Here is a 24925-nt window from a genome sequence, read left to right as displayed (position 1 = left end):
CCTCTTTCCTCTATTAGGTCTCTTCTTTGTTTTGGGGACCCCATACTTAAACTAATGCAACCAGAGATAACAACCTTATGGATTGAACAGCCTGAGTACCTCTCACAGTATTTTACAATATTTCCTTGGTCAACTTCACTCTTCCTTCAAGCAAGTGATTTAAAAATTGGACTTAGGAATCTATGTATAATAGTGTTTAAAATTTTATACTATTTCACTTGTACAAATACTCTTAAATACTTGGAATAATTTTTAAAAGTAAATAAATAAAATTGAATTTAGGAATTGCATTTCTTGGGGATGCTGCATATCTTTTGTCTTTATCACCCATAGTTCCTACCACAATTTTCTAATGACAGCAAGAGCTCACAGTTGTTTATTGAATGAGTGAAATGTCATTTTTTCCCATGAATTATTGAAATCTATAACTAGCAATTAATTTATTTTATTTTTAATATATTTTAAAGTAATTAATTTATAATACCACTCCTAAACTAAACTCGTAAATGTAAAGTGAAATCCTAAAGCAATGTATTTGTCTTATATATTCTAAAATCATAATAGAGAGGATAATCTGCATATAATATGATTATTTTTTTGTAAATTTACTCTTAAATATAGTTGCAATAATTTATTATTTGGGAAAATAATGATTGTATTTATTACTATGTATTTTCATATTTTTCAGTAAAATAGAGCCAATGGGCTCAGAATATATAGAAAAAATATATATTGTTTTGGAGAAGATTTATGGGGAAAACATATTATTTTTGATTTATTGATCATGTCAGTTTGTGACTGACACCGTGTGAAATTTCATGTTAGGATACCATTTTGTGAATGTGAAGACAAAAATTTTTCCAAGTGGGATGGTGATTTCATTGAGCCTCTCACTGCCTTTGTTGTTGTTGTTGTTATGGGTACATCTGGAGACATTATCTCCTACAAAAGGGGCCTCCAGCCTGTTAAGTAATAATAGCCTTTCTCACCCTGAAACAATGAAGTTTCAGATGATTGCAGCTTCAAATAAAAGATTCCCACTCCCTTTCAGAGGAGATTATAGTCTGATTCCCCTCTCACCCTGGTGAGCCTGGCACTCAAGAATATCTAGTTGAGTCCTTTCTTTGTTAATAGATGATCATAAAGGGGTCTTTGTCATACTCTCTCATTTGTTCCAGCAGGATGTATCCATTATTTTGTTCTGCTCCTTGGCACATGCAGCAGTTTCTTCAATAGCACCTTGAATCATGTTGTTTTCCCTTTGTTATGGAGCTTAAGCTTCATCTAAATAATTACTTTTGTTCAGAAATCAAACTCCACAAACCAAGTGCTTTTGACAGACACACTGACTCTCAGAATGTTCTTTGCCCCCTGTAAAATCAGCATCAATTCCTGATTAGTTTCCCTTTCTCTCCCCATTAATTTCCAGGTCGTTTGGGTCCTGGGAACACTTATTTGTGACTTCTTTAATTGGTCACATTTTGTGTTTAGTGGATTTGCTGTAGTTTAGAGCACTTTAAAGGTACCCTTTTTTGTTGTTTTGGCAGGAGATGAGGGGGATTAATTGTAAGAGTATTGAGTGAAGTCAGGTGGTTCTGAGATGCTACAGTTACTAAGGAGGGAAGTAGTGAGCATCATGGTTCTTATTTATCCACAGCTGTTGCAGTAAGAACATTACATGACAATGCTTCTTGCCCTTTTTTCCCTCCCTCCCTTCTTCTTCCATTCTTTCTCTTTTTCTCCCTCCTAGCCCCCTTCTCTTTCATTTGACAAAGTTGAAGTCAGGTTTCATTTAAAACTTATTCTTTTATTCAAAAACTAAGTGCTTAATATAAAGAATATGGAAAGTAAAAAGGACTGCCGTTTTGTGTTTGTGTCAGGTTCTCTTAGATTAGAAAGAATCATATACAGTCTGGTAAATTTCTGCATGAAGAAGTTCTGAGAATATTAAAGTACCCTTTCAGACTCAACACAGTTCTCGTTATACCCTTGCAGAATTGATTCTTTGAAATTACTGTCTCTCAAGTGTTTTGGAAGACACCTTAGTGTAACTGTTAGTCAACATTCTTGGGTTCAAGTCCTGGTTCTCTGTAAACTAGCTAATTAACTTTTCTAGTCCTCAGTTTTCTGGTGTGTAAAATGGGGATAATGGTACCTACTCATAGATTTGTTGCATTAAATGTGTTAGATGAGTTAACACATGTAAGGTGTTTAGAACAGGACCAGGTAGTAAGTGCTCTAGCAGTGTTAGCTATTTTTTAAAACCATCTTAAACATGAGATTTGAATGCCTGCTATTTTTTAAAACAAAATTTCAGTATTTAAAAAGATAGTATAGACTTTCTCATTAAAGGAATTCACAGTCTATTAAGTGATAGCATGGTTAAAAATAAGTTATATTACCAAGATAACTAGGTGTGATAACTCTAGTGATACCAAGATAACTCTAGGTGTGATCACTCACCTAGAGCCAGACATCCTGCAGTGTAAAGTGAAGTGGGCCTTAGGAGGCATCACTGAATGGAAGAAGAAGGGAGGGAGGGAAAAAAGGGCAAGAAGCATTGTCATGTAATGTTCTTACTGCAACAGCTGTGGATAAATAAGAACCATGATGCTCACTACTTCCCTCCTTAGGGAAGGGAGGTGGAGGTGATGGAATTCCAGCAGAGCTACTCCAAATCCTAAAAGATGATGCTGTTAAAGTGCTGCATTCAGTATGCCAGCAAATTTGGAAAACTCAGCAGTGGCCACAGGACTGGAAAAGGTCAGTTTTCATCTCATTCTCAAAGAAAGACAATGCCAAAGAATGCTTAAACTACTGGACAATTGCACTCATGTCACACACTAGCAAAATAATGCTCAAAATTCTCCAAGCCAGGCTTCAGCAGTGAACCGTGAACTTCCAAATGTCCAAGCTGGATTTAGAAAAGGCAGGGGAATGAGAGATCAAGTTGCCAACATCCAGTGGATCATAGAAAAAGCAAGTGAATTCCAGAAAAGCATCTGCTTCATTGACTATGCTAAAGCCTTTGACTGTGTAGATCACAACAAACTATGGAAGATTCTTCAAGAGATGGGAATACCAGACCACCTTATCTGCCTCCTGAGAAATGTGTATGCAGCTCAAGAAGTAATAGTTAGAATGGAACATGGAACAATGACTGGTTCCAAATTGGGAAAGGAATATGTCAAGGCTGTATATTGTCACCCTACTTATTTAACTTCTATTCTGTGTACATCATGTGAAATGCTGGGCTGGGTGAAGCACAAGCTGGAATCAAGATTGCAGGGAGAAATATCAATAACCTCAGATATGCAGATGATACCACCCTTATGGCAGAAAGTGAAGAGGAACTAAAGAGCCTCTCAATAAAGGTGAGAGAGGAGAGTGAAAAGACTGACTTAAAACTCAACATTCAGGAAGATCATGATATCTGGTCCCATCACTTCATGGCGAATAGATGGGGAAACAATGGAAACAGTGACAGACTTTGTTTTCTTGGACTCCAAAATCACTGCAGATGGTGACCGCAGCCATGAAATTAAAAGACACTTGCTCCTTGGAAGAAAAATTATGACCAACCTAGACAGCATATTAAAAAGCAGAGACATTACTTTGCCAACAAATGTCTGTCTGGTCAAAGCTTTGGTTTTTCCAGTAGTCATGTATGGATGTGAGAGCTGGACTATAAAGCAAGCTGAGCACCAAAGAATTGATGCTTTTGAACTGTGATGTTGTAGAAGTCTCTTGAGAGTCCCTTGGACTGCAAGGAGATCCAACCAGTCCATCCTAAAGGAAATCAATCTTGAGTATTCATTGGAAGGACTGATGCTGAAGCTGAAACTCCATTACTTTGGCCACCTTATGTGAAGAACTGACTCGTTTGAAAAGACCCTGATGGTGGGAAAAATTGAAGGCGGGAGGAGAAGGGGATGACAGAGGATGAGATGGTAGGATGGCATCATCGACTCAATGGACATGAGTTTGAGCAAATTCCAGGAGTTGGTGATGGACAGGGAAGCCTGGCATGCTGCAGTCCACGAGGTTGCAAAGAGTTGGACACGACTGAGTGACTGAACTGAACTGAACTGAAACGTATGCTTGCCTGTTGGAACTTGTTAGGACCACCTTGTGGTCCTCATATGACAGATGGACTTTTACTTCAATTTGAAGAGCTTTACAGTAATTATACTCATGGGTGAACACCTGATTCAGTGTCACCATGGTACATTTTAAAAATATAAACTCCAGGGCCCTCTTTCCACCCACTGAGCCAGAATGAGTGGGGTGGAAAACCTAGGAATCTACCTATTTAGCAAGCTTCCCTTGGGAATCTTATGCACAGGTGAGAAAAGCTGCCCTGCAACAGTGGTTCTCAACCAAGATGCCCGTTAGAATCACTGCATCATTTACAAGATGCAGTTGCTTGCCTCCTGACAACTTTTGGGATGCAGCATTGGGCATTAAGTTATCAAGTGATTATAGTGTGTAGGGTGGAGAAGCAGTGGCATTAGAAGTGGATCACTGAAGGTGATTGTTTACACAGTTTAATATATCAGGATGTAAGCTGATGATATTTTCAAAAAAGTCATGACAGTGGTGACTGGGGAGAAGGAGGAAAATGTTTTTGCTTCATGGGTATAGAGTTTCTGTTTGGGATGATGAAAATGCCCTGGAAATAGATGACTGTGATGGTTGCACAGCATTGTGAATGTGCTTAATGCCGCTGGATTATACATTTATAAATGTTTAAAATGGTAAGTTTCATGTTATATATATTTTTCCATACTAAAAAAAAGGCATTACAGTTCTCACATTTCTGAGCCTAAATTTTTTTTTGTTTGTTTCTTTTCACAGTGACAGTGTATCATGCATGCCACTAATTCCAGGGGACACTCCCCTGCTTTCCTGCAGCCTCAGAATGGAAACAGCCATCGTTCATCTGGCTATGTTCCAGGGAAGGTTGTCCCACTGCGTCCCCCTCCTCCTCCAAAGAGCCAAGCTTCAGCCAAATTTACCTCCATCCGACAGGAAGCCCAGGCCAGCTTTGCTTTTTCATCTGAGGAACAGCAAGTCCAGAGAGAGCGCCGAAAGCAGAAGAGGCACAAAAATACTTTCATTTGCTTTGCTGTTACTAGTTTTTCATTTTTTGTTGCACTTGCAGTCATTTTAGGAATATCCTCAAAATATGCTCCAGATGGTGAGTACATATAAGAGAAGAAACAGGGAAGGAAATAGAATAAATTCTGAAAAATCTTTTGTTATCTTAACTTGGCTCTAGCTAACATATATAATTAGATAATAGGAGCTATAACTTCTTATGAATGAGAGCAATTGTTAAAGGAATCCATTGAAAATGATAAAAGATTGCTCTTCCTTTCCATTTGCCACTTTGCCCCAGGGCTCACAGACCTTCTTGGAACATTTCTTTTCAAAATGGTAATTTTAAGAGTCTTTACTGAAATCTTGTGGCGGCACAATTTCATCTTTTGTAGTAGGTATGATTTTCAGATTGCCACAGGTTTTTAGTAATAAGAATTACTAAATGCAGTGATAAAGTATACTTAATTGGGGGAAAAAAGTGAAAGCAATAGGATATGTGTTCTGCCATTTGAAACCAATTGAGGGGACAGTTCCAAAAGAGAAGCTCCCAGTATTTTTGAGTAATAATGTGTATCCTTAAAGGAAAATATCCATTAGTAGGTATAAGTTGTGATACACTTGTTTTCATAGTTAAACTTCATTTAGGAGGATTTTAGTTTCTTAAATGGTTTTTGCTTTTTGAGTTGGTGACATAGCAGTACTTTGAATGATATTGTCAGTCAGCCTCAGTATAGCACTGCTAAAATGTTTGTGTGTTTAGCCGTGCCTGACTCTTTACAACCCTGTGGACTGTAGCCCGCCAGGCTTCTCTGTCCATGAGATTTCCCAGGCAAGAATACTGGAGTGGGTTGACATTTCCTCCTCCAGGGGATCTTCCCAACCCAGGGATCGAACCTGCATCTCCAGCGTCTTCTTCATTGGCAGGCAAATTCTTCGCCTCTGAGCCACCTGGGAAACCCCAGTACCAATGAAGACTGGCCTCATAATGCACCCCATCCCTCTCTAAAAATCAAAGGGCTCAAAGCTGTGGAGAAAGCAGACGAGGCCACCAGGATTAGCACCATATTGGTCTGCATTATTTTATCATCTGCAACAGATTTTTGTTGAATTAGTGCCTTCTTAAATGGCTGTAACATTTGAGAAGTATTTTACTGGTTATAGGCATCCCTGGAATGAATCAGATGGTAAAGAATCGGCTTGCAGTGCAGGAGATCTGGGTTTGATCCCTGGGTTGGGAAGATCCCCTGGAGAAGTGAATGGCTACCCACTCCAGTATTCTTGCCTGGAGAATTCCATGGCCAGAGGATCTTGGTGGGATCCAGTCCATGGGGTTGCAAAGAGTTGAACATGACTGAGTCCCTAACACACTTTCACTTACTGGTTATAAGACTTGGAAACATTAGTCTATTTAGTTTTCATGGGTGATTTAGGGGTCTTAGAGACTTTAAGGCGGGGGAGATAATGTCAATACTTGTAAAAAAGTAGACCTGAAGTAAGAGAGATGTTCATTTGACTTTTTTTTTTTTAATGTATATGTGTTTGTTTTGTTTTTTTTAATTGGAGTGTAGTTGCTTTATAATGTGTTAGTTTCTGCCATACAGCAAAGTGAATCAGCCATACATATACACGTATCCCCTCTTCCTTGGATTTCCTTCCCATTAGGTCACCATAGAGCTTTAAGTAGAGCTCCTTGTACTATACAGTTGGTTCTCATTAGTTATTTATTTTATACATAGTAATTATGTAGGTCAATCCCAATCTTCCAATCCATCCCACCCTACCTTCCTTCTTTGGTATGTCTGTATTTCTGCTTTGCAAATAAGTTCATCTATGCCATTTTATGTTTTGTGTTAGTATAAAATGTTTGTTTTTCTCTTTCTGACTTATACTTCATTCTGTATGACAGAGTGATGTTGAGGTGTCTGTCAACATCTTTGTTGGCCAAGCCAGTGGACCACATAAAGAACTTGCAACATTGCTTTTTGTTGCACATACCATTGACTTTCTCTCCTCTTTTCTCCAGAGAAATAACCAAGTTCACTGCTGTTGATTCATTCTTTCCAAGCAATCTGCAGTAAATGGATGCTAGATTATGGAAAATCAGAGCTAAAATCTGTGGCTTTAATTGACATTTTCATATTCCAGCTAAGACAGTGAATTGGTGATGTGGTTCCTTGAATCAACATTTTTTAGTTTCACATTTTGGCAGTAAAGGGCAGAATATCAGTGGAAAGACCTGGTATGCTAAAATATTTCAGAATCAGCCTTACTGTGGTTCCTGCTGTTACATAACTTTAATAATGGATCCCACTACTCAACAAGTGGGTAGCCAAGAAGGTGGGGCTGGCTAACCTATTTTCTGATGCTTTCTGCAGACTACATGTTTTCTCATTAAATGTACTTTACTGGAAAAAAACAGATTAGAATTTTGGGTGATAAAAAATTTTTAGTGACGCATGCTTCCCTAGGAAATAATTATAAACAATTAAGAGGAATTATATAATTATTATAGTAGGTTTTAGATCTTTTTTAGATTCCTTCTGGATTTTCTTCTCTAACTGGGTCGATTGCTTGTTTCTTGGGACCTACATTTGCTTGTGATATCATGGAGAATTCCAGTTAAATGTTTTATGGGTAGAGAGGGAGGTACAAGAAAAGCTCAAGAACTCCTCAATATTAAGTCAGAATGAATTCAAGACATTTCTTGTTTCTGTGATAGAAAGAAAAGTTTGACTATTCTTAGCATATTAGTGATGATCATTGATTTATCAGAATTAAATATCAATGATCATGAAGCTGCTAGGACAAAAATTAATTCCATGAAGTAATTGCCAAGGTCTTACCTAGTAGGACTAATTTTAATGTTGGTGGTTACTATCACCTCAAAGAGAAAGCATAAACCAACATGAATGCTTAGAAATAGATGTTTGCATTAGTGGTGTGCAAGTTCAAAGTGAGGAATCATAATTTACTTCCTATAAAAAACTATATCTTTGTGATGTACGCCACATCTCTACTTTTTCTCACATTATCCTGTAGTATATACCTTCCACCTTCATACAAGTGTATCCTGTCCTTTCTAATCTTTGCTTAGTTTAAATGTAGGCGACATCTGGCTATTCTAAATGAGCAACCGAATGGACTTGGACCATAAGGGATATTTGCATCGCTAATATTCATATCTCCCCTTCATGCTCCTCTTATTTAAATTCTGTCCACTCTTTGGGGGTCTAGGTCTGCTCCGTTGAAGCTGTCTCAGTTACTCTAGCACCACCTCTCCTTTCTCTGAGCTTTTTTGCATCTGAAGAAACTACCATATTTTTCAGTATTATTTCATACAAAACTAGATTATATACTCTAAGGGCTGTGAGCTCATTCTAAATTTTATATATTATAAACTTTATGAATTTTACACTATTTAGTCCAGAGTGGACAAATTGGTCCTCAATAACTACTTGGTCATTAATTGGTCAAAATTGGTGTGATAATGGAGAGAGTAGCATGGGAACATATACACTAACATATGTAAAATAGCCAGTGGGAATTTGTTGTATGATTCAGGAAACTCAAACCAGGACTCTGTGACAATCTAGAGGAGTGGGATAGGGTAAGAGGAGGGAGGCAGGCTCCAGAGGAAGAGGACATATGTATATCTGTGACTGATCCATGTTGATGTATGGGAGAAATCAACACAATATTGTAATTATCCTAACATTAAAAATAAATTTTAAAAAATTGGTGTGATATTTTTTCTCTCTCTTCCAAATTTTATATATATCTATATATATATATATAGATATAGATATAGATATATATAAATGAAAGGTCCCATGCATTAAATAGCTTTGGCAATGCAAAATACTTTTTGTATTTTCATCATCATCTATTCAAGAGGCAGATTTTAGCAAAGGAACACTGCAAGGAGAGTAAACCTCATTTCTTTTTTTTTTTTTTTTTGTTAAACCTTATTTCTTAAAGGGGAACTTTCATATCACTCAACTTGCTGAGTTGTCTTGGGTTTGGCTTCTCTAATCTGTAGTTTCCTCATCTCTGAAAATGAGAAGTCATGGTTTTGGCTATTTGCCTCTTGCAGTTTTGTTGGGAAAATGTACATGTCTGAAGATACCGCTGTTTATCTGCAGCTGCCTTTGTGATGAAGGAAGTGCCGTTATCACCTGCTTTATGATTCTCCATGCATAGGAGGGAACCTGGGAAGACCTAATATACATATTGCTTAGCAATTCTTTTTTTTTTTTTTTTTAATTTTTTAATCTATCAGTATGTTGTGAACTTATTTTCTTTTCTAAACACAATTTAGAGTTTTGCCTCTTACTGTTGATTTGTTTCCAGAGTAGACAGTTCAGGGGAACTCTGTTTTTACTGGACTCTGACCCAAACTAGATGGCAGCAACTTGCTTTTGTGGAGAAACCTTTTTTATGTTTTGAGGAAGTAAAGGATTTGACATAGCTCTGCTTGGTGGGATGGGATAGGAATTCCATCCTTATGGAAAGAAATTAAAATACGTCAGCCCATTACTTGCAAGTTGCAATAAACAACAGTAGTACTTGAATTTGGCTACAGGTATTTTTGTATCTTGTTGGTTTAATGGGTTATTGATGTTGCTTTGTTTTATAGAGAATTGCCCAGATCAAAACCCCCGTCTCAGGAACTGGGATCCAGGACAAGATTCTGCAAAACAAGTTGTTATCAAGGAAGGAGATATGTTTCGTCTGACCTCAGATGCTACAGTGAATTCTATAGTTATTCAGGATGGAGGTAACGGTCCCTGTCTATGGGAACAGCAACATTTGATGTTCTTTATGTAGACAACTGTTGTTGGCATTTAGAATGTGGTGTCAATCTAACCGTGGAGACAGGAAAGCTTCCTAAGTTAGAACTGTAGAATTCAACAGTTAGAAGGGCCTTAGAAATCACTCAAGTCAAGACCGTTGGTTTATTCAGAAAGAAAGAGCTCCAGAAGGTCATCTCATAGCTAAATCTTTGTTACAACTATGGAGAGTGATGAGAGAATTAATGTAGGTTAATATAGGTAAAAATGAGATTCAGATTTGTAGAGTCTTAGATATTTTTCTAGAAATGATTTACCTTTAAAATGAATGGATTGAAATTCTTACACATGGGCATGTTTAGGGTGTTGAGATATGAATTCTCCATTGCTTTAATATGTTTTGAAAACATTCAATTTTCTAAGCAGACTTACAGTAAATTCTTTTTCCCAACTTAACTGCAGAAGTCCTTTTGTTCCCTCTTAAGATGAAAGCTATTTCTCTGTACCTTAGAAAGATATTTCAGAAACTGGCTTACTTAGTGTTATTCCCTGCAGGACTGCTTGTATTTGGGGATGATAAAGATGGATCCAGAAATATTACTTTGAGGACTCGTTACATCCTGATCAAGGATGGTGGGGCGCTTCATATTGGAGCAGAAAAATGCCGCTATAAATCCAAAGCGACAATTGCCTTGTATGGCAAGTCAGATGAAGGTGAAAGTATGCCAACATTTGGCAAAAAATTTATTGGTGTGGAAGCCGGCGGGACACTGGAGTTACATGGGACCCAGAAGGCATCATGGACATTGTTGGTGAGAACTCTGAATTCTTCAGGCTTGACCTTCGGCTCCTATGCCTTTGAAAAGGACTTTTCCAGGGGCCTCAATGTGAGGGTCATTGATCAAGACACAGCCAAAATTTTGGAAATTGAGAGATTTGATACCCATGAATCCCAAAATGAAAGTAGGCGTCTTCAGAAATTCCTGAGAGACCAGGATCCAGGACGGATTGTTGCCATAGCTGTTGGAGATTCAGCTGTTAAAAGCCTCTTACAAGGAACCATACAGATGATCCAGGACCGGCTGGGAAGTAAGCTGATCCAAGGGCTGGGCTACAGGTGGGCATGCACATCTTTTTTTTTAGCATGAAGATATATTTTACAATTTTGTATTTATTTATTTTTGACTGTGCTGGGTCTTCCTTGCTGCAAGGGCTCTCTCTCGTGGCGAGCCGAGGCTGCTCTCTGGCTGTGGTGCTCGGGTCTCTCCTCGTGGTGGAACGCACTCTAGGCTCAGTAGTTGCGGCTTGAGGGCCCAGGTGCCCCTCGGCTGGTGGGATCCTCCTAGACCAGGGATCAAACCCATGTTCCCTTCATTGGCAGGTGGACTCCCAACCACTGGACTGCCTGGGAGGCCCCATACCTATCTTTTTCTGCTTTCCTTCCCGCCGCATATTAGAATCTGTGTCTCTGTGAGAGGAGAGTGTGATGGAGAAAGTCAGGTGTTAGAATGGCCACTACAATTTGGGAGTCTGGTTGCCTCTTGCTTTGAATTGGAGGACAGAATACTGGTTACAAAGCTCTTTTCTAAGCTTTGGTTTATGAAACACTTTGTGAATCTTAGCATTGGACTTGTGAAAAATTAAGAATGGGAGTATGGTTCTGAAAAACAATCACTTTAAGGAAATTGACGTCCTTCTTATATATAGTATCTTCTGAAGATCGTATGAAACTCAGGCTAATTGAGGTACCTTGTGAGTTGAAAGGTTGGGGCCCTGTTCTGAGCTAAGGTGTAAAAGTTGTCTTAAAAGCATGAGGAGGGGTGGAACATGCACAGGTTTCTTTTTCTTTGAGACCCTGGCACAAGCTGGAGGGCCCGGAAGTTCATCCAGATAGTAGGATTCATTCCTACAATTTATTCTTGTGTTCTTGTGCCATATTCTGGTTAATTACGATTTCCTAATGCGGTTCTGGGGAAGTAGCTGGCTCAACATTTACAAAGAAAACAGAAGTTTTCTGCTTACTGTTCACAATAAAGCCAGGGGATATCTGCAGTGAAAAGTTAGAGAACTTCAAAACTGGCATGTTGAAATGATCTAGTTTCTCTTTTTTTCCTTTGATGGTTGATTTATCTAGTTATTATTTTTTCCTTTGGTCAGTGTTAGAATGGAATATTATCTATAGAAATTGTAGAGAAAGTTAAGAAGACAAAAATTAGTGAAGAAAAAGGGTCTGTAGTGGTTTTAAACCTCTTTTTACTCACACGGGGAATATTTGTTGTTGTTCAGCCGCTAAGTCATGTCCCACTCTTTGCAATCCCATGAACTGCAGCATGCCGGCTTCCCTGTCCTTCACTATCTCCCGGAGTTTGCTCAAATTGATGTCCATTGAGTCAGTGATGTCATCCAACCATCTCATCCTCTGTCGCCCCCTTCTTTTCTTGCCCCCCATCTTTCCTTTCAACGGTCTTTTCCCATGAGTCGACTCTTTGCATCAGGTGGCCAAAGTACTGGAGTTTCTCTTCATGCTCATGTGCAGGTATTTCTATAGTTGATAGACCTAGGAGTGAAAGCATGGTCTGCTCAGATACCTGCTCTATTTCATCATCCGATAGTACCAGAGATAATAACTTTTGTTTCTTTAAGTCATTATTGTTCTAGATTTGTGTGATCATTAGCTCTGAATGTTTTGTTTGACTTTCGGGGTAATCTTCTCCCTACTGTTTTCAAATTCCTTTTAAAATATTGCTGCTGATTTGACGGAGAAATTAGAATTGCGATCCTTTGCCAGTGTTCCTTTGCATTTATATTATCTCCAGGGTACATAAACATGCCCCTTTGAAGATAATGTCTGGCACATTGAAATTTTCCTCAAGTGGAGGAGGGAAGTAGGAGTGTTTTGGAGATAGTGTCAGTAGAATAGAACATTGTTTTATAGTTGCTGAGGCAGTTCTAGTAAATAAAGGAAGCCTCTGATAGTCTTCCTCTCCTTCCCTCACATAGGAGATAATAAACTAAAACATTCTTCATTTGATTCTTTCTGCTGTATCAAAGAATATAAATAGAGCTATAAAACAGTCAGCCAAAGAGTAGCTAATCCACGCAGGGGCGGGTGTGGGATTTGTAAGGATGTAGGCATGCATTGGTTAACTTTCATTTGTGAATATCCAGCCATCTGTCTAGCATAGATTATATTTGGCATTTTTCCCCCCTACAGTAAGAAGCTGACATTTTTCTTTTCATGTTTTAAACCAGGAGTCTTAAGGCTAATTTTCTGATGTTTTGTCTTTGTTCTTTCTTTCTTTTTTTTTTTTCAAATTGACTTTGGTCACAAGCTTGAGCAGAGTCCCTGGAATGTTTATCACAGTATCACAGAAATAAAATGGTGTTTTTCAACTGTATTGCTCTCAACAAATAGATACAAAGCATGTAAAATTAAAAACCTGTTGAATAGTGATTCTACAGCTTTAATATTAAACTAATAACCCAGCTGTTCTCAGCTTTGTTTGCACCCCTGAGATCTTAAAAAATCCCATGCGCAGGGCCCACGGTGCATCATTTACATCAGGATCTCTGAAGCATAGGACATACCCCCGCTCCCCACTGGCAATTATGCAGTCAAAGATGGGCCTACTGCCGTAACCTCTGACCTGTGACTCAGGTTCGCGGTGTGGTTCCCAGACCAGCAGCATCAGCATCACCTGGGAACTTGTCAGTAATTCTATGGCCGCACATCCAACAGTCAGGTGGGGCCCAGCAGTCTGGTTTAACAAGCCTTCCGTTTAATTCTGACACCAATGAAGTTTGAGAACCCCTGCTCTAACTTGGTGGTTCTCCAGTGTGGCTGCACAGTCAGAGCATCTGGGGAACTTTAAAACAGACTAATGCTAGGCCCCGCCTGTAGAGATGTTGGTTGCGTTGGTGTGGGCTGGGTCTAAGCTTGGATATGTTTCTAAAGCTCCCATATGATTCTATTATGTAGTTAGATTTGAGAACATTGCAGAGATAAGAGTGGAAAAGAGACCAGGCAATAATCATTTAAAAAGAAATGGGGGCTTCCCTGGTGGCTCAGATGGTAAAGAATTTGCTTGCAATGCAGGAGACCTGGGTTCAGTCCCTGGGTTGGGAAGATCCCCTAGAGAAGGGAGTTGCAATCCATTCCAGTATTCTTGCCTGGAGAATTCATGGACAGAGGAGCCTGGTGGGCTACAGTCCTTGGGGTCACAGGGAGTCGTACACAACTGAGTGACTAACACACACTGGTGAGCCAGTGGTTAAGAATCTGACCTCTAGTGCAAGGGATGCTGGTTTCCTATCTGGTTGGAAACTGACACCCCACATGTTGAGTGGCCAGAAGATTAGAAAAAATAATAAAAAATAATGTGAATGAAACGAGTGTGCATCGGGGAAGTCAATGATTAATTGAAATCATAGTAATCAGCATTTCACCTGTTACAGAACTGGACAAACAGGGATTTAAAATCCAGGTGCATTTCCTTCTGTGATGTCAGTTTTTTCAGTCAAGTTTGGACTTGCAACCACATGTGGTAAAAGAGTTGGAGGGATTGACAAAAATGAAATAGAATTAATAGCACCTGTCATAACATCTGTGTTGGGGATTTGGGTCAGTACCATGACAAATAATCAGTTGCACCTGCTCTTTTTCCTTCTAGGCAAGCTTGGGCTTTGGTTGGTGTCATTGATGGTGGCAGTACTTCTTGCAATGAATCTGTAAGAAACTATGAGAATCATAGTAGTGGAGGGAAGGCTCTCGCCCAAAGAGAATTTTATACTGTGGATGGTCAGAAGTTCTCTGTGACAGCTTATAGTGAATGGCTTGAAGGTAGGCGAGCACAGTTTATACTCTTGTTAATACGTTGGTAAGTATTGTGACAAATGTTTTTTAAAGTGGCATTGTATTCAAATGACAGTCTATTTCTATTTCTCAACTGGTTGAAGATGAAGCCTGTAGTTTTCCAACTATAGTTGATTTTTTAGGCTGAAACAAAACTTTTATTTCTGGATTAGAAAATGATCTAGTTTAGGCATCCTCAGTTAGACATTGTTCTTCATTCTTGAGTCATTAGGTGTGGTTAATAGATTTGTTTCCTAGATTTAGTATCAGTCGAACCAATCTGGATGTGATAGGGTGAGCTGTCTTTGATTATGTTCTGTGACAGTGAACTGGTTTTGTACTTTGGTTCTTATTGTTTTATAGCTGTATCGACAAATATTACCTTTGAACACATGCTGTGTAAACAAATTACTCATTTGCTTAGCAATGTTTCATTGATAATTCAGCTACTACATTTATCTTATAGACAAACTGGAAAACAGAGAAAAGTACAAAGTTAAAATTAATGTTTCACCCTGTCATTCAGAGTTAATTAGCATTTAAAATCTATGTTCCCTCCCCTAGTGTTCATTTTGTTTTAACCTGCTTTCCTTTCCTTAAATAATATATTTTAAAGTTATCTTAGGTCTTTACTTTTCTTCAGCATATTTTGAAAATTATAATCCACCTTTCAGAAGAACTATCATGTCTAACAATGATACTCTGACCTTTTTTTTTTAAAGGAAATTCACTGAAGAATTTCTGTATTTTACTGCTAGATTTTTTTGGCTCCAGGTGAATTGGCAGCCTCCTGTCTGTGCTTGCCCACCACCTTTCTTTTCCAACCCAGTATTATCCCAAAATTAATGTGAAATGAGTAATTAAAAGGTGGTTTATTACATCTGTAATTACCCAGAAAAGTTTATTTTAGGCTGGGCACATACCTCTGTTTTTAGCAGCACTGTAGCAAAGTATTCACTGAAATGGATTTCTGGAGGCAGAATGCCTGGGTTCATGTCCCAGCTGTTTTATTTACTGTATGATGATGGCATATGACTTTAACTTCCTAACCCTTAGTTTCCTCATCTGAAAATGGGGATAATAATGGAAACTACCACATAGGCCTGCTGTGAATATCAAACATGAAGAATATGAAGTTTTTAGCACAGACTATATAGTAAGCACTCAATAAAGGTTAGCTGTTTTAACAGTAATGCAAACATGACTTGGGATATAACTGTATTTTGTATCCTTGTAATTAAAATAAAGAGTCTTTTGCTTTAAGACAAACAGATAAACAGAGTTCCTGGAATGGAATTCACATGCTCCATTTAAGCAGCCTTCTGAGTTTGAGGTGAGGAGATAGTATCTATTATGGATGAGGAAACTGGAATCAAGCCTAAGTTTTCTGCCTCCAAGACTATTGTTCTTTCAACCACATCATGGTTGCCTCTGGCAAAAAGCCAAGGTAGATGAGAAGTATCTCTGAGTGGGAATTTGGACTTGCATGAAGAGTTTAGTGGAACTTCTTTCAGTAAGACTCCAGGCAGAGGATGACAAACTTGGAGTCAACATTTCCTTTGTGAGAAATTTTGCTTACATTTTCACATTACCAGTGACTGCTCATTTCTGAGAAAGGATACATTCTAGTTGTTGTTTATTGTAGGATATTGTTTATGTTCTGTGCTCTCAGTGTCTCCTGTTTTCTGCAAGAGGTGGAAATTCACTCCAGGAAGCTAGGATGGTAAACGTATTTCCTTTCCTACTTCCAGTTCATTAGTGCCTGTAGGAGATATCTCAGGAAGGATTTTCTTCTACATCCAGAAAAAAGTGAAGAATTGTTGAATAATACAGATTTTTCTCTACATAACCTTGCTTTTTTTTTTTTTAACAGAAGCAAATTCTAATGATCTTTTAAGTTAAAACTTATTTATCTAGAAAATTTTTTAAAAAGCATTGAAATTTTTTATGAAAAAAATTAATGTTTTTAGTTGCCCTTTTTTAGATAAATCTTTCTGGTTAAATCTGAAATTTTGGGTAGTGATTATCATTGCTACCATGAGATTTTGGCTTATCTTTACTCTTAACCTGCCCTCTTTTAGTTCTTAGGAAGGAAGAATGATATAGAGGTTAGGAAAATTGGACTCTGGAATTAAATTAGCATTCATTGTGGGCTCTTTTTTTTAGCTATTAGTCAGACCATCTTTTTTCAGCTATTAGTCAGACTCCCTGACCTTTGCTTCTTTTATCTCTAGTGCATATAATAGTTCCTCTTATCTCAAAGCTGTTTTGATGAAAGGTTATTATGTATGTGAAATCCCAACAATTGTTAGCCATCATTGATAGTTATTATCTTTATTTAGACAAAATATTCCATTATGAGCTTTAGTATTTATGTGAAAGAAGCATAAAGAAAAGACACTTTACATTTATTGGGTTCCTTCCTTTTTTTTTTTTTTTTTCTGTTTTGTTTTGGTGCTTTGTAGAACCAGGAAAGCATGGCAGATCAGTCTAGTGGAGCAGATTTCAGAACTTGCTCAGATTAGGTATTATCAGGTATCCCTAAGACTGTAAGGATATTTGTATTATTTTTTGTATCTTGCCTAAATATCTTGTATTTTGATTCCTGTAACTTAAGTAAATGATTTTTTTTTATTCCTATTATTGACTTTTTAAAAAAATTTTTTAAAAAATATTTATTTGGCTCCACCAACTCTTAGTTGTGGCGTACGGGACTTTAGTTATGGCATGCAGGATATAGTGTCCCGACCAGGGATCGAATCTGGGTCCCCAAGCACTGCGAACTTGGAGTCTTAGCCGCTGGACCACCAGGGAAGTCCCTCATCGACTTTTAGGGTCAGTATCTTCAAGTAGCCCCAGAGTAGTTTGTCAATTAATTGGAAAGGTGATACTGAAATACAGATAGTAAGCATATATCTTTGAAATATGGTGTCTCCCCACATTTCCATATTTTCTATAGCTTCCATCTATTCCACATTCATTTGCATTAAATCAGGTTTTGGACCATGACAGATTATATCTAGGACACTTTGAGAAGCAGGAAGCAGTGTAGAAGCTTCTGCACTTTTTTGGTTGCATGTTAAAGAGCGCAAGTTATAGAGATGTTGGATCAGCTTTTCAGTTTCCATCTGCCTAGTTGGGAACCAACTCTGAATTTCAGAAGGTCTCAGGAAAGATCAGTAATTAGTAGTTCCTGGATTGCAAGTCTGATGTTGTCCCAGGATAACATCAGTGTGAGTTGGACTAGGCACTATCCTGTTGCCTTTAGGTCACTTTGCAGATGATAGTGGGACACTCATCCCTTCAGCAGACGTTTATGAGTCTGCACCGTGAGACGGAGCTGTGAATACAGGTGGCTGTGCTTTGCTCTCTTCACTGATGCAGCTTCCAGGGAGGTGAGCTGCCTTCCCATTGGAATGATACTAGTCACACCAGAGAGAAATAACAGAGTAGGAGTACTGGAGAGAATGGTTACTTCCAAGAGGATGTTTGGGAAGTCCAGAAAGGTTTGCCTGAACTTTATAAGATGAATAGTATCTTGGTTAATAAATTAAGAGTGGATGGACACTGTAGACAGAGACTAAATGATGAGCAAAGGTCTAGAAATGAGAAATCACCTAAGGCCAGCTTTTATTCTTAATGTTAAGATTATGTGTGTTCATGTCCTGTCTTTTCCTGTGCATGGGTCAGATTGAAGCATTGCTGACTTACATTTATCTTTTGATTTATGAATCAGTGAAGGGGTTGATTTTAGAGAAAAAAAAAAATCACTTTCTTTCTTGCTTTTTGGTCTAGGTGTTTCTTTTTCAGGTTTCCAGGTAGAGGCTGTAGATGGAGTAAAACTGCACCTGCTGGATGATGTTAGTAGCTGGGGACCCGGAGATCAGATTGTGGTCGCAAGCACAGACTATTCCATGTACCAAGCAGAGGAGTTTACTCTTCTCCCCTGTCCTGAGTGCAGCCGCTTCCAGGTCAAAGTCAAAGGTATCAGACTGCTAAGAAGGCTTCTTGGGAAACACTCTTCTTGAGATATGATTCTTGGGATTCTTTGTTTTTCCTTCAGTCATCATTGTCATCATCATCATCATCAATACTGAAGGTCTTAGCAGTGGGGTTCTTGGAGCAGTAGAGTTCCGGAGGATGTTAGATAAAAGTAGTCATTGAGCAATAATGTTGCTGTTAATGATGTATTATAGACAAATCAGTGTTTTTTTTGCCAGTTTCTATATTAAAAAAAAAAAGATGGAAACTAGATGGATCGAATTTTTTTCAATATTTTTTCAAACTTTTTTAAATTAAATTTCTGCTATTAGATAATAGTAAACTAGGTTTATTTTTTAAATAGAAGTGTCTCTTTTTTATGTAAAAAAAAAAATGAAACTCATGGTCTTTGAGTGTCTGCTTTCTTGGCCAGTAGTAGATCTCACAAATATTTAAAATGAAACCAAAAAGGTATTTTCATAAAACTACATTTCCTGTCATAATCTTGATGAATGTATTTTTTGAGAGAGAGCAATATACAATGAGATCCTTACTGTAAGCTCTGTTTAGAAAGAATGACTGACATTTACCAGTTACTTATTTGGAGGCTGGTGATAGGCAAAGCTTCTTCCTTCATTGCCTCAGTTATGGGATTCATTGTGCATTCATTCATTATATTGCTTTCCTTGCTTCTGTAATAAAAATTATGCATTATACATTTATGATAGAAAACAAAAGAATTTAGAGTAACTAATAAGTACTCACTCAATGGGTAATTTAGAATTTTCAAGGTTAAAGGAAGCTTTTTTGCTTTGAAAAAAAAAATGAAATTGACTCACTTGGCAGTTTTATCCTGCTTCACTCAATGTTGTACTTTTCCTTCTTGACCATACAGGCCATAAGTAGAAAGCTGAAAAGTAAAAAATCATCATACCATCTGGCATTAATTTTGTTTGGAAATTCCCATTGTTGTTAACAAGTATACATGATAATGAATCTCCATTATTTGGTTTATTTGTGTTTTTCCTTCCTGAGTTTGTATAGTCCAGTTCAGTTCAGTTCAGTCAAAGATTAGATAAAAGCTCATTGGTAAAATGTTTCTAAGTTTTTAGTAAAGGCGGGGATTTAAAAGTGCATAATAATAAAAATAAAATAAAATAAAAGTGCATAATAATATTATAAAAAAAGTGGAAAGGAAAGATAGTTATTTCTGAACTGTTAATGTCCAAGTGCAGATTACTTTAGCTTTGAAGAAGAAGCAAGAAAAACTTGACACCCTATTATCAACATCTACAAAACCATTAGTTTTCCTAGATACAGCATGTACTTGGGTATTCATGTGTCCTCAAGGGAGTAGAACAAGAGCCCGTGGACAGGAAGCAGAGAGAGACAGCATGGACTCTTAGTTAGGCTCCAGATTATTGGTGCTGTTCAAGAGAGGACTGAACTATTGGCTTGGCCAAAAAGTTCGTTTGAGTTTTTATGTAACATCTTCTGGAAAAACCCAAATGGAACTTTTTGGCCGACCCAGTACTTTAGGGAGGAGTAAGCTCTCAGTACTTTAGGGAGGAGTAAGCTCTCCGTGTGTGGGTTTGATAGTTGGGAGTGAGGGTTAAGGGCGCTGAGTGTGGGTGATTAGAGCAGGAAATCCATAAAATCTCTGCTTCCTGGGATTCTTTCGTTCTGAAGGATTGAAGAATGGAAACAAACAATAAATTTAATAATGTCTTGAGGTTACAAGATAAAGATGACTGTCTTTTTGATGTAGGTTTTATGTTTTCTTTGTTCTAATGTTATTTTTGCCTTGCTCTTATCAACCAGAAACGCCTCAGTTCCTGCACATGGGTGAGATTGTAGATGGTGTAGACATGAGAGCTGAGGTTGGAATTCTTACCCAGAATATTGTCATCCGAGGAGAAATGGAAGGCTCGTGCTACGCTGAAAATCAGTGTCAGTTCTTTGATTATGATACCTTTGGAGGACATGTCTTGGTAGGCGAAAGGGTTTAATGAATTCTCTGAAAGTCTGACTGCTAAGTACACGTTTGACAAAGCTTTCAAGTTTTGGAATGACATCTTTATGGCTATTGAAGTCACATTTTATTTCTCTTTCCAATGACAAGGAGATTTTAGATGATTAAAAGATAACATTATATCTTCATTTAGTTGAACTGGCCTCTTAGTTAAACCATTTAAGAATTGTCCTGTTGGGGGGGGGGGGATTGTCCTGTGAAGAATGAAATCAATTTACATGGAGAAGAATCAGTTATACAGACAAAAAGACCAAATAATCTCGGTATTATGCATGCAATCTCTGAAAGGATCAGGTTTTTTTTTTTTTTAAGCATGATATTATGAAAGGGTAAGCAGTAGTGATGTAGATATTCAAGATATGTTTCTGTAAAGATATTTTTTATATGCAGATTTTTTTTATTCTGTAAAAGTACTGGGCACTTATTATATACTAAATGTTGCTCTGTGTACTAATATATTGGACTCCTGGGCTGCATTTTGGCTACATGTGTCTTAAAATCAATTTTTGTGTGTTGAGTAGGATGTTATTTTTGGCTACGTTTCTGTTACACTGATTTCTGATATGTTGGTCAGTGTCATGACTTTGTTTTTAGTAGATGATTGAAAATCCAGAGTTATAAATATTGAAGACTGCTAAAGTTGTGGATCATACAAGCATTTTTAAAAAAAGAACGGAAGTAAACAACATTATATGCTAACTAAATCATTGAGGGAGGATTTAAAAATAATTATTTGTCACAGTGGAGATTATAGAAATGAAAGAACTGGACTAGATAGGAAATGACCAAAATATTTGAACAAACCCACACATATGTACAAAAATCATTTTTGTAGCCTTCTTGGTTACCTTTCCTTGATTCCTAATAAAAGGCTATTTTTTATTACTCTTTAAAGTATTCATTTATGTAAAGAAGCATTCACTAAATTCTGAGCTGGAGATCCAAGAAAACAGGATGTGAAAGAAAAATGCTTTCATGTCTGGTCTCCTTCAGATATTTTCTATTAAAACAATATTTTGGGGGAATTTCCTTGGTGATCTAGTGGTTGAGAGTCCGCCTTCGAATGCAGGGGACTCAGATTCGATCCCTGGTCAGGGAACGAAGATTCCCACATACCACAGGGCAACTAGAGAGCCCATGCACCCAACAAATATCCTGCACGCTGCAACTAAGACCTGATGCAGCCAAATAAATATTTAAAAAAAAAAACAATGTACAATGTATTTTGTTACTTTGCTTCTGAGCTACTTTGCCCCAAGCTACTTTGCTTGTGTGTTCGTTTGATTTTTGGTTATCTCGTAGATAGAGAAGAATTTTACTTCGGTCCATCTTTCTCACGTGGAATTGAAGCACATGGGTCAGCAGCACCTGGGGCGGTATCCTGTTCATTTTCATCTATGTGGAGATGTGGATTCCAGAGGAGGGTATAGACATGCAGCATTTGTGGATGGCCTGTCCATTCATCACAGCTTCTCGAGGTGCATCACTGTGCATGGGACAAATGGCTTGCTGGTAAGAAGCCTCATATGGTGTTGATACATTTTATGAAAGCAGTCATCTCTCCTTCATTCCCATGACTTATCAATTTTATATAAGTAAGCTGTTGGACCACAGGTCTTACTCTCTCCTGCCTTCCTGAGAATTCGGCTGTTTTTTTCTGTTCTCTTAAGAGATCAGTGAACCCTGACATTTGTCTTTGCCCCATCAGCGAAGATGAAAACTTTTTGCTTTTGTACTCAGCATGCCTCATGAATGGCACTTGTCAACCACAGCCAGTCCTGTTACCAATGACATTATACACTTGTATTTTGGCAGATAAAAGACACCGTCGGATTTGACACACTGGGTCATTGTTTCTTTCTGGAAGATGGTATTGAACAGAGAAATACTTTGTTCCACAATCTGGGACTCCTCACCAAACCAGGCACACTCCTTCCCACGGATAGGAATAACTCCATGTGCATCAACATGCGGGAAAAAGTATTTGGAAATTACATCCCTGTGCCTGCCACTGACTGTATGTGAGTAATTGGTGGAGTGAAAAGCTCACGTGTGATGGCCAAGGCCTGTTGGCTTTTGGGGGATATGTTTAGTGGGAGGTTTTTAGAAGATGGGATTTTTCCTGACAAATATTTAAATCACCTTAAAAAAATGCCTTTCAGGGCTGTTTCAACTTTCTGGATTGCTCATCCCAACAATAATCTGATTAATAATGCAGCTGCAGGCTCACAGGTAAATAACACTAAAGTACATCTGTGTTTTTTTGCGTTCTTGTTTGTAAGTGTTCTGGTTTATATGTACATGCAACATAGTATGTGGTCTCTAACTCAAGCACCTTGCTTTCCGGTACTGCTTATTTCAGCCTGCTCTCAGAGCAGGCTGTGGTTGAGCTGGTTCTTCTGTTTCTTCTACATCATTTGTGCCAGTTAGTATTTATGAGTGTACAAAGACAGATGCTAAATGGAAGAAAAGAGGGGGCTAGTATGTCGGGTTTAGAGAAGGCAATGGCACCCCACTCCAGTCCTCTTGCCTGGAAAATCCCGTGGACGGAGGAGCCTGGTAGGCTGCAGTCCATGGGGTCGCTAAGAGTAGGACACAACTGAGCGACTTCACTTTCCCTTTTCACTTTCATGCATTGGAGAAGGAAATGGCCACCCACTCCAGTGTTCTTGCCTGGAGAATCCCAGGGACGGGGGAGCCTGGTGGGCTGCCGTCTATGGGGTCACACAGAGTCAGACACGACTGAAGCGACTTAGCAGCAGCAGCAGCAGTATATCGGGTTATCATGTCATCTCCAGAGTATTTTTAGTGTATTATGTACAATCCTTCTGGCTTCTCCTATTTCAGTCATATGTTCATGAGTAAAAAAAGCCTTATGAGAATGGGCTATTCCATAGAATATTATGACAATGGTCATTCTGGTCAAAGGGGCATATCCTTTTTGTTAAATGCAGGGATTTTATACACTTGGAAATTCCACCTCCTTAGTAAAGCAAGGACTCAACTGTGTGCCTTGATTTTTTTTATTTATTTATTTTTGGCTGCACTGGGTCTTCGTTGCTTTTCTACGGCTTTCCCTAGTTGCAGCAAGCGGGGGCCGCTCTTCCTCGTGGGGAGTGGCTGCTCGTGGTGGTGGAGCCGTTCTCTCGTCGAGGAGCACAGGCTCTAGGCACACGGGTTTCGGTAGTTGTACATGTGGGCTTGGCAGTTCCTGCTTTGGGACTGTAGAGCACAGACCCAGTAGTTGTGGCACATAGGCTTGATTGCTCCGAGATGTGTGGGATCTTCCTGAATGAGGGGTCGAACCTGTGACCTCTGCATTGGCGGGAGGATTCTTATCCCCTGCACCACCCTGGGAGTTCAGCTGTGTGCCATGTACTAGTTATGTGCCTTAAATTGTTTCACATACACATACACAGGGATAATTTAAGAGAACAAATGAACTATTTTTGGATGACAGAAATGTCTCCTGGATAAGCTCGGAGAAATTTACATTTGTAATTGAGTGTTTTTATAATACAGCTGCTATTTTATAATGTACAAATGAATCTTTAAAACATACTACTATTATGATTATATCTGTGCTGAAAACTATAGCACAGAAATATGAGCTTTGCAGCAAAACCTGAATATTCATATACATACATCATGGCTATTAACATTTTAAACAGGAAAGGAGTACCTATCATTGTTTTCCAGAATAAAGTAAAAAATTACCTGAAGGGAGTATTTCTTCAAGATAGCCAGAAAGCAGGTATCACTGGGTGTTGGTAGAATTTGCATCTGTGGTTTTTCTTAAAAACATAAAGCATAAGATTCTTACTTGACAGGGCAGAGCCCTGGACATTCAATCATTTCAGTCTTCTATTCATTCATTTTTCATCAAATATTGTTGAGCCCATATAGGATTTGTAGTGAGAGTTTCTAGTTGGAAGATGAGATTTTGGGTAGAGGTGGCCAAGGGTTTGATGTGCAGTCTTACCCCAGGATCATCTGATCTACATTACATGACAAATGAGCACAGAGCAGAGACTCAGCTATTTTCAGAAGTCATGGGTTGCAGATCAAAGCAAATTGCAGAGTCCCTGAAAAATGTAAGTTGAGGTTGCCAGACATCCTTATGAGGGCTCATTTGAAAAAAGAAGATAGCAGGTGTCTATCTTTTTC

The 24925-nt window shown here is 38.3% G+C and overlaps 1 protein-coding gene across 2 annotated transcripts in view; it reads left to right on the top strand.

Annotated features, from left to right (window-relative positions):
• The window catches only part of CEMIP2 (cell migration inducing hyaluronidase 2), a 76605-nt gene that overhangs the window by 13381 nt on the left and 38299 nt on the right, over window positions 1-24925 (top strand). For both annotated transcript variants that reach the window (XM_065907738.1, XM_065907737.1), the window contains exons 2-10: window positions 4858-5200; window positions 9740-9880; window positions 10449-11010; window positions 14564-14733; window positions 18541-18729; window positions 20548-20717; window positions 22061-22270; window positions 22574-22779; window positions 22921-22990. In XM_065907738.1, coding sequence (XP_065763810.1) covers window positions 4870-5200; window positions 9740-9880; window positions 10449-11010; window positions 14564-14733; window positions 18541-18729; window positions 20548-20717; window positions 22061-22270; window positions 22574-22779; window positions 22921-22990 — 2049 coding nt within the window. In that variant the 5' untranslated portion in view covers window positions 4858-4869. The remainder of the gene's footprint in view (window positions 1-4857; window positions 5201-9739; window positions 9881-10448; window positions 11011-14563; window positions 14734-18540; window positions 18730-20547; window positions 20718-22060; window positions 22271-22573; window positions 22780-22920; window positions 22991-24925) is intronic.

This window comes from Muntiacus reevesi, chromosome 17 (assembly GCF_963930625.1).
Source record: "Muntiacus reevesi chromosome 17, mMunRee1.1, whole genome shotgun sequence".
NCBI classification, from domain to species: domain Eukaryota; kingdom Metazoa; phylum Chordata; class Mammalia; order Artiodactyla; family Cervidae; genus Muntiacus; species Muntiacus reevesi.
The sequence above is the reverse complement of the archived record's forward strand: the minus strand, read 5'-3'. Positions and strand labels throughout refer to the sequence as shown.